Genomic DNA, 11,024 nt, shown 5'->3' with positions numbered 1-11,024 from the left:
AGCAAAAGATAGACAGGCTTCTTAATAAAAATGGAGTTTAGCTAATAAATGTTGCGAGGTGAAATAAAAGATTGATCGGTTTTTTACTCGAAAACAAATTAACTAGTCTGCTGGAAATGCTCTTATCGATCATCCACAAGAGAGGATAAGGAAAGATGCAGAGGGTCTTTTGATAGATTAAAAGGGTCCCCAAACAAAGAAACAACTAGTTAGAGACACAGCCACCTCTAGCCAAAATGCTTTTTCTCCACTTTATGCAACCAGTAGACCCGTTCAAGATAGAGCCACACACCAACTTACAAGGAAACTCAACTCTACATATATGTAATCAGATACCATCCCTTCTTAACCCTAAACCCAAATTACACTTCTTCTTTTTTCCCCGCCACAAAAAAAAAAAAAAAGTAAAAAAACAAACTGAAATTATAAAAAAGCAAAATACTTTCTGAGACCTGAAAAGCTGAGTGTGTGTGTTGGGGACTGCAAGTGCAAGCTTGCTCTCGCAACTCTCAAAGCTCTATTCTTTCTGCTTATTACCCGCCCACACACACCACCCCATAATCCCAAAACACACATGCTCTCCTCCTCCTCTTCCCCTTTTCATCATCAACCCCACCTCCACCGCCTTCCTCCTCCTTCTTCCACCACTACTTTCCTCCACAAATCCTCACCTCCCCAGAAACAGAGCAATAAGAATTAACTCTCCTGATTTCGGTTTTCACCAATCACCAAGATGATTACATTATCCGACTTCTACCACGTCATGACGGCGGTGGTGCCGCTCTACGTGGCCATGATCTTGGCCTACGGCTCCGTGAAGTGGTGGAAGATCTTCACCCCCGACCAGTGCTCCGGCATCAACCGCTTCGTCGCCCTCTTCGCCGTCCCCCTCCTCTCCTTCCACTTCATCTCCACCAACGACCCTTACAACATGAACACCCGCTTCATTGCCGCCGACACCCTCCAGAAGCTGATCGTCCTCACCGTCCTCGGCATCTGGACCAAAGTCAGCAAAAGGGGCTGCCTGGAATGGACGATCACTCTCTTCTCCGTCTCCACTCTGCCCAACACTCTGGTCATGGGAATCCCATTGCTCAAGGGAATGTACGGCGATTTTTCCGGGAGTTTGATGGTGCAGATCGTCGTCCTCCAGTGCATTATCTGGTACACTTTGATGCTTTTCATGTTCGAATACCGAGGAGCAAGACTCCTCATCTCGGAGCAGTTTCCCGACACTGCGGGATCCATTGTCTCCATCCACGTCGACTCCGATATTATGTCGCTCGACGGAAGACAGCCCCTCGAGACTGAAGCGGAGATCAAGGAGGACGGCAAACTCCACGTCACTGTCAGAAAATCAAACGCTTCGCGCTCGGATATTTTATCGCGGCGATCTCAGGGGCTGTCGTCCACCACCCCGCGGCCGTCGAATCTCACTAATGCGGAGATTTACTCCCTGCAGTCTTCGAGAAATCCGACGCCGAGAGGGTCAAGTTTCAACCACACGGACTTCTACTCCATGATGGCTGCCGGAAGGAACTCGAATTTCGGAGCTAACGATGTTTATGGGATGTCTGCGTCCAGAGGGCCGACTCCACGGCCATCAAATTTCGAGGAAGACGGTGGCGGCGGCGCTGTCAGCTCCGCTACTGGAAATAAGCCACGGTTTTACCACGGCGGACAGAATAATGCAGTGGCGCATTACCCGGCCCCAAACCCAGGGATGTTTTCTCCGACGGCGTCCAGAACCGTCACCGCTAATGCTAATAGCAATGCCATGAATGCAAAGAGAGCTAATGGGCAAGCTCAGAAAACAGAGGACACCAATGGCGGGAAGGATCTTCATATGTTTGTTTGGAGCTCAAGTGCTTCTCCTGTTTCAGATGTGTTTGGAAGCAATGAATACGGTGGTGCTGCCCATGATCACAAAGAAGTAAAATTGGCTGTGTCTCCAGGAAAAGGTACAAACTTCAAATATTTCTAAAAAAAAAGTTTGAATTTTTCCTGTTATTTTTTCTTATTTTGGTGACATGGGTTTTTGTTTAATTTGACTGATTAACGGTGGGAATTTTTTGGATTTTAATTCAGTGGAGGGGAGGAGAGAGAATCAGGAAGAGTATTTGGAGAGAGAAGATTTCAGATTTGGAAACAGAGATCAGATGAACATGAACAATGAGGCTGAGAAAGGAGGGGATGGGATTGGAAAAGCCAAAGTGATGCCTCCAACAAGTGTGATGACAAGGCTAATTCTCATCATGGTTTGGAGAAAACTCATTAGAAACCCAAACACTTACTCCAGCTTGATCGGCCTCACTTGGTCTCTAGTCTCATTCAGGTAATCCCGTCCAGTCTAGTCCGGTCCAATCCAATCTTCTATTTGGTTGAAGTGGGATTCTGTTCTTTCTTTCTTAATAATTATATTTCTTTTGCAGGTGGCACGTTCAAATGCCAGCCATTGTAGCGAAGTCCATCGCCATACTATCTGATGCAGGACTTGGCATGGCCATGTTCAGCCTCGGTCAGTATTAGAAGTTCCTTTTGTTTTTACCTTTCATGCATTTTTTCCAATCACAATTTATTATGCTTGCATAAAAATCGTACTTGGTAATTATAAGGGTTATTTTTATATATGTGTTATACTCTTCAGTGTCCTTTTATTCCTTTATTTATTAATAAGCATCTTTAATTATTAATGTTTTTAAAAAAGCAAAGCAAGCAAGGAGTTTGTCTAGGGTTTTTGATTTGATGTCATCGGTTGGTGTTAGTGATGATGAAAAGTCCATCACTCTTTTCTGCCTTTCAAACATGACGGACTGTGACTGACAGACGAGTGGTGGTGGTGGTGATCATGGTGTCTGTGATGCTATGTTGCTGCTGCTGCCGCCTGCTGTTTTGCTAATCTGCTTTTTGATGTGATATATTTTTTGCAGGTTTGTTTATGGCTTTGCAGCCAAAGATCATAGCATGTGGAAACTCCGTTGCAGCTTTTGCCATGGCTGTGAGATTCCTTACAGGTCCAGCTGTCATGGCAGCTGCTTCCATTGCTGTTGGCTTAAGAGGCACTCTCTTACATGTTGCCATTGTACAGGTCACCTCCCTCTCCCTCCCTCCCCCTTTCTCTCTCTTTCTCTCCCCATATTTTTCCTCTTCTGCCTCCTTCTGACACAACCAAAGCAATCCCACATAGCTTAACCTATGCTCCAAAAGCTTTCCTTTTATAATTATTTTGTTTGCTTAAAGATAATCTTTTTTATTATTTTTCATTTGAATTTTTTTGTTTTGTGAATTATTTTCAAATAAAATCATCATGGCATCACACTGCTTTTCAGGAACATGGGCTGAGAAATTCCACTGCCAAAAGACTCTGAGCTAAAAAAACAAAATCAAACTCCAACCCAGTATATGATTAAAAAAAAATGATTTATGTAATTACACAATGACTTGTTTGGACCTGTATAATTTATGTACACTGCACAACAAACATCTGTGCCATTTTTAACATGTTTTTTTTTTTTGTTTTTGTTTTGCCAAACAAAATATAACAGGCAGCCCTACCCCAAGGAATTGTTCCCTTTGTCTTTGCCAAGGAATACAATGTACACCCTGATATTCTCAGCACGGGGTAAGTAAATATTATAAATTATTTTAAAGTAAGTTTTATTTACTATTTTCTTTACCAATTAGACACTAATTAATTAATGATTCAAATAATTAATTTCAGGGTTATATTTGGAATGTTGATTGCGTTGCCCATAACGCTTGTTTACTACATTTTGTTGGGGCTATGAAGATGCTTTTGAGAGGAGTGGAGACCAACAAACAACAGTGGCTTTTGGCTTTTGCGTTTCATGCAAGCAGAAAGCAAGAAGCTCATAAACGCAAAGATGATGGGAAAGAAAGATTGAGAGAAGATAGAACATTGCAGGGGAAGAAATGAATGAATGAAATCTTTTTTATTTTGATTAATCGTCTTTTTTCTTAGTAAAATTTGTAAAATGAGTTTGTAGTGAATTTAAGTTATAAAAAGAACGCTTTCTGTAGTTTATTTATTAGTTATAATTTTCTTTAAATTATATTTTGAAAATTATAATTAAGGTAGAAAAAGGGGAAGAAAAAAGTGAAAGGGAAAGTTGATGTGATGATAACTTGTTATGTTACACCAGTGTTATAATTCAGTATTATTCCAGTTCTATACCCTCGGTTTTATCTTTACAAGATTCCCAAGTTTTTCTATGTCTTGTCTACACATGAAAAGGTATGGAATCTTAGGGAATCTTAGGGCCTGTTCGTTAACATTATTCAAAAAGATTTTTTGAAAAACTCTTTTGTAAAACGAGAATGACAAATAAGATTTTGCATTTTAATGATTTGAAAATACATCTGGTATTTTAATCTGAAAATGATTTTGAGAATGAAAACACTAAAAACGTATCTAGTACTAAAGTTCTAAAAAAATATAAATTTGTATTTGGAAGTAATGGTGGCGGTGGTGGTGGGATGATGGTTGAGACGAAAGTGTTGTTGGTAGCAATGGTGATTGGAGTAATGGTAGTAGTTGTGACAACACTAGGGGTATTAGTAGTCGTGGGATACAGGTTCTCACTAGGGGTAGAGGGTAATGTTGATGGTTCTCACTAGGGGTAGAGGGTAATGTTGATGGTTGTGAAAATGGTGGTGGTAGTGATGGTGAGGGTTATGAGGTGGAGTAGCAATGGTGGTGGTGGCGATGATGGCGGAAGGTGGTGGTTGTGATGGTGGCGGTGGCAGTGGTGGTAGCCGCAACAGTGAGACAATGAAGTGGTGATGACAATGGTGGTGGAGGTTTAGGTGGTGGTGGTGGTCATGGTGAAATGGTGGCTGTAATATCGATGTGGCGATTGTCAGACAATGGAGGTGGTGATGGCTATGTGGCAAGGGTGATAGAGGTGGAGGATACAGTGGTGACAATGGTGGTGGGAGGTGGTAGTATCAAAGATGGTGGCCATGATGGTTATGATGTTGAGATTGTGGAGAATGAGGAGGTGGTGGCAATGACGACAATAGTAGTGGCATACATGATTTTATTTTTTATTAAAACTTTAACTTTGTTTTATAATTTTTTTTTATTTTAAAATTGTTCTTGAAAAACGGAAGAAACATCAATTAAAAAAAACAAAAATTGCGTCCATCCAAGGGGTGTCCATTCTTATGCATTTAGGGCATTTTTTTTTTGTAAGGAACAAATTTATAGGAAATGAATATCGTTCTTTTTCATGTGTTTACTAATAATAAAAATTGTGTAGTATTCTCATTCATGTGTTTACTAATAATCAATAATTTGCACAGAATGTCCAATCAAAAAATGAAAATAATAAGTGAATTTGCGTATCTCGTACCTTCTCATACTTGGAAACTTAAGGTATGTAATTATTAAAGTGTGGTTGTTTATCTCATACATATTCTGTCACATCCACGTTTATTCTCATGGTAACTAAACGTGCACTTAGTTGTGATTGACGTAATTTCATGTCGTTTATTATTTAAATTGCACAAATGTTTTAATCATTTTTAATTTTATTAATCATTATTTAAAGATTATTTATGCAAAAAAATAGGCGGTAAGATGAGAGATTAATACATAGGGGTGAATTCTTTTTTTTGTTGGGTGGAGTACTAATATAGTAAGAAATAACACAAATATATAGAAATTATTCTTTTTCTGATTATAGTTAATCAACTAAATATGTAGGAGCTTATATGCATGAAGATGGTGCAAGAAGGGCCCTCCACTACAAGATGGGGGTTTGATTTTGATGGGGACCTCTATGGAATATTGGGAGACAAAAGTCATAATCCAATGTTTCCCCTCCTTTTCCCTCACTCCTTCATCCTCATAGTCTTTTCGTTACACACATTACCTTTTCTTGACACCCTTCATTTTCATTTGATCGGGTTTCACTTCCATACTATTTAGTATTAAATGTTACAAGTACTGAATGGTATGTGTTAGAATTAAATTTGTACACTATCGTGTGCAGAAGAGATGCACAAACTTAACAACCTGTAAAAGAACAAACGATCGTGAACAACCTTGGCACTAGTGGGATACCGGCCAAAAGTCCCCCATCGGTCAAGTTAGGCCATCTCCAACCGACCTGGCCAAAGGGCCATAGGGCTAAAAATAGCTTGGAATGACACGAAAACCGTCTCCAACCGAAGGCTAGGTCAAATGGCTTGTGGGCCCCACCGAGCCCAAACCCCAAATCAGGCCAGCAGGCTAGCCATTTCCAGCCAGCCAGCAGACTACATCCTCGTCTCCATTCTCCGGTCCAAATCCTTGTACGTACATGGTTCCGTTCGTCATAGTTTCTGAATTTCCTACCATTGTATCCTTTCTTTAAGAAACTTTTATAAGAAAAATTAATTGATACGACGTGTGAGAAATTCAACGTAACATAAAATTCAAGAAACAAATGCAAGAGGCTTCTTCGAGTATTTGAATCAACTCTCAATGAAAGCACCAATTTGTTGATGCAAATTTCTATCGTCTTTAGTCTTGACGAAAATGCACCTACAAAACAATCAACACCTTTGAGCAAAGACCTAAGCCTCATGCGCCCACGAGGTGGGGGGGAGAGGTTAGGCCAATCGATCTCCGATGCCTAAATCAGTTTCTCTGATAGAGTAAAGTGTTTAGGGCTTTTTAGAGGTAGCAAAAGCTCTAAAAATTTGGTAGAATATGGGGTATTTATAGGGATCGGGTAGGCCATAGTGTTAGGGTTTTACCCTACACAGGGTGGCATCCTATTGGCCAGATGTTTATGGAGAAATATTCTCAAGATATTAAATAAGAAATAATATCTTGAGATAATAATGTAATTATCCCTAATTTATTTGAATTGGGATTACTTACTTGATTAGAGTCAATATTCAATTGGGAATGTATTAAAGATAGGATTTGGATAATTAATCTTTATCTTTAATGCTTTGACATTTCCTTGCCAATGGCAGGTGAGCTGTTGGTAGTTGTATTCAGCTGCTGGAACCTTCAGGATGTGAGCTGGATGTGGGAGTATCTGAGAAGCCCGCCCATTTATTGAGGCAATCTTATTTTTCTTGAATAAAAGTTTACATGATTCCACAATATTGTCAGTACATTATTGAGGCAATTTACTTTGCTCCTCAGCAGAGTTTGCCATCATCCATGGCCTGCCTGCACCAAAAAATGGGCATGCATAAAGGGTCAAGATGCTCCTCCATTGATGTTCAGAAAGTTCAAAAGCTTACAACTTATTTATATCGTATTTCTCAGTTAAATCCCTAAAAAATTGAAAGAAAAAAAGAAAGAAAAAAGAAAACCATTTCCTTCAAGATGTCACTTCCAACTTACCAACCATGTTCTAGAAAGTGGATCTTTCTTCTCACTGAATTTCCACATTGTTGCAAAAGGCAGCAGAAGTTACGTTCACATGGTTCCAAGAAAAGAGAAATTAAAGAAAATTAAGAAGTATACAGGAACATCTTGGTGCTTTTGACTTCTACCAAACAACATACTGGAACATCTTGGTAATTAAAGAAATTACGTGCTTTTAAAAAACCGGGATATTGTCAAATGGATGTCGGTCGATCCAAACAACATACTTTTTCACAGCCTCGTACTTTTTTGCCCTATGTAGACGTAGCACTACACAATGGTGCGCTGAAAATAATTTGGAAGAAATTCAAATTTCTGAACATTAATTAAAGCTGAATAGTTAGGTAATTATATATCTAGCTATCTACATGTCATTGTTCATCTATGTTACGGTCACATTCATAAATTTCTCTACTTAATGGCCCTCGAGTGGCCCTCAGATTGTTTAATCGTGTATTATAACTAGGAAGTTAATGTTTTTATTGACAAACAGATGCAGATACAAATAATTTGTTGGATTGGATTAGGGAAATTTTTTCAAATTAGTCTACGAGCTAGCAATATATTATGAGTAGAGTGTACATGTCGTTTAAAGTGAAAAAAATGAATACTTAAAAAACCCTTCGTGTGATGAAACACATATCGTCGCATAAAGTCTTTAAAAAAAAAATTAAAACCTTTGCGCTACAAAATTCAAATATTCCGTCGCCTAAACCAATTTATATTATAAATTTTAAAGTATAGTTATTTTCATAGTTTTTATTATTTTTTAAAAACTTTGCGCGACGAATGTTAATATTTCGTCGTCTAAACCCTATTTACTTACTTTTTATTTTATATTGTTAAACTAAATTATTTTCTTTATGCGACAAATCAACATTTTGTGGCCTAAACCTATTTATTTTAATTTATTTTAAATTGTAAAATAAAATTATTTTCTTTTTTATTTTTTTTTAAACTTTGTGTGACGAATATTAATATTTCATATGTAATTTTATTTTGAATATGTCAATTTAAATTAAAGTAATTAAAAATTAGTCATACAATTAAATTAAATTAAAAAGGTTAAAAATTCGAAAAATCTTGCAATGCCAAATATATTGTCGCCCAAATAATTAATATAATTAAATTAAAATAAGAGAAATAATAAAACAAAAAGTCAAAAACCTGCGTAACAAAATATTTCATCGCCCAAAATATAATTTAATTAAATTAAAAAATTAAAAACCAAAAAACTTTGCGCGACGAAGGTTAATTTTCGTCGCACAAACCCTATCTTCACGAGCTTTCGCGACAAAAATTTCGTCGTGCAAAGTGTTTTTTGTAGTAGTGATATTATATATATATATATATATATATATATATATATAGGAAATCTTTAAGGGAAGGGATCCCTATTTTTTTTTTAAATGAGGATTAGTTGTGGGGTCCACACTACATCGAACTTTAACGATCTGAACATCTATTTTTCAAGTTGCACCTCATAGATCATCCTTGCAAAATATTAGCCAAATCTGAAATGTGTAATACATCTAATTGGGTTTAAAGAAATAAACGAATACTTTGTTATCTAAGAAATAATTAAATTTTATCTTGATAATTAAATAGGCAAACGGTTTCACGGATTGAATTGAATTTTTGTAAGGATGATCTATAAATTGAGACTTACAAAATAGACGGTTCAGATCGTTGAAATTCGATGTAGAGTGGGCCGCACACCTAATCCTATATATATATATATATATATATATATATATATATATATATATATATATATATATAAGGTAGGATCAAAGGACAAATATTTTGACAAATATTGTTACACTTCCTTGTAGCCTTTAGATTTTAGAACATTCAACGGTCTAGATTAATAGTGATGTGGAGAGTTTTAAAATTAAATGACTTGAATGATGATGTGGATTATAACTAATAAAGAAAACACTAATCTAAATTAAAAATTAATATCTAATAGGATAAAATTGAAAAAACCAATAATCAAACTTTGAACATAGCGTAAAAAATCAAAAAATAAGAAAAACAAAAACATGAAAAATACTTTAACCTTCATCTCCCTCCCTGCAATGCCTTGGATGAATTCTCCTCTTTCATTTAAAAAAAAAAAAGAACCCTAATAAATAACAAAAAAGGAATGATTTAAAAAAAAAAAGAAAAGGTGATAGCAGGGATAGGATTAATACTCAGCGGAAACGAAACTGCAATAATAAAAAAAAATTGAAAGCGCATACCAATGAAATCAAGTTGTTTGTTTGATTCGAAAAACTAAAAAAAAAGTAGAAAAATCATCAATGACCTAAATCGACAAAACTAAAAAGATTTTGCAAAACCTAATTTAATCACCTTACATATATGAACAATAATATACGATTTAGGGTTTTGTACGTTTTTCTTACGTAATGAAGATTCAAGAGACTAATAGCTTGATTCGTTGTAGAAGGCATCAAAATTTCATATCAATGATATGAAAGTTGCAGACCTCATCGGCAAAGAGGGAGATGGAGATTATAGTACTTCGAATCAATGGAGTTCTACGTCATTTAAAACTAGGGTTCCTTCCTTTTTAATTTTATTTTTAATTACCTTCCATATTTTATGTTTTTTGAATTTTATTTTTATGTTTAATATTAGTTAAAATCCACTTAAGCATCCATGTCATTTAATGAATGAATATGGATCTTTGAGTGTTTTGTAATCTCAAGGTTTAAAAGAAGTGTAAAAATATTTGTCAAAATGTTTGTCTCTTGATCCTATCCCTATATATGTGGACGTGTGACAAGTTTTCGTATTAATAGTTAAGATCATAACTACAAATAGTTTTCCACATGCTTTTCGAATTAATATGATTAAAAGGGTTTTGTTTATTAAAAGTGTATGTTCACAGAAAATTCACAATGATATTAACCATGGAAACTGGAAAAGGAATTGGAAGAGCACTTATGCGGATTTTCCATTTTTCTTTGGTACTTTCCACTGATTAGGTTTAATGAAGAATTACTTAATTAGAAATTATGATTGACCTCAGAAGTTGAGGTTAATTCCATCATAAATCAATTTGTAATATATGTGAGTAACAAAACAGCTTATAAGCATATGCATGATCAACACGTCCTCTCATGTTACTTGTATTATCGCTAGCCTTATGTCACATCAGCGTTGAAGTGGCGAGCTGTTTTAGTTAGCCCAAGCTTTTGTGATCAGTTAGGACAGCTACTAACTACTGTGATTAGTTCGCAACTATATAAGCTTAAGCTAAACTTTCAGTTTGTAAACAATGATCTAATTAGTTGGAATGAATCAGTTGTGTACTTGTTTCTCTTGCTCTTTATCTTTGGTTCTCTTATGAAACCCTAGTTGGCCTCGTAAATTAGCATCATTGTGAGATGCAAGTGAGTTTGATTTGATTCATACGAGATATCACGACCATATACAATATATTTGCCAAAGCAAATCTGAATTAATCAACCAATTAAGAAGGCCCCCTGAATGTTAACTATTAATTGACAAGAGTCGAAGAATGAAAAGAACAAAATTAGGTTTTATAAAGAAACAAATGAATATACAAGTAGCTAAAGAGTGGGATATCGAGGGCCGTCCATGCATTTGCCATATATAT

General features: G+C 36.2%; 1 protein-coding gene across 1 annotated transcript; it reads left to right on the top strand.

Moving 5' to 3' along the window:
• Positions 1-366: 366 nt before the first annotated feature.
• PIN10 (probable auxin efflux carrier component 1c) lies at positions 367-4,040 on the top strand. Its single transcript, XM_008376623.4, has 6 exons — positions 367-1,961; positions 2,089-2,335; positions 2,433-2,518; positions 2,931-3,088; positions 3,546-3,622; positions 3,722-4,040. The coding sequence occupies exons 1-6, from the start codon at positions 734-736 to the stop codon at positions 3,786-3,788; spliced, it is 1,863 nt and encodes a 620-aa protein (XP_008374845.3). The 5' UTR covers positions 367-733; the 3' UTR covers positions 3,789-4,040.
• Positions 4,041-11,024: the final 6,984 nt, after the last annotated feature.

Source organism: Malus domestica, chromosome 06 (assembly GCF_042453785.1).
Source record: "Malus domestica chromosome 06, GDT2T_hap1".
NCBI classification, from domain to species: Eukaryota; Viridiplantae; Streptophyta; class Magnoliopsida; order Rosales; family Rosaceae; genus Malus; species Malus domestica.
Note: the sequence above shows the minus strand (reverse complement) of the source record. Positions and strands in the feature narration are given on the sequence as shown.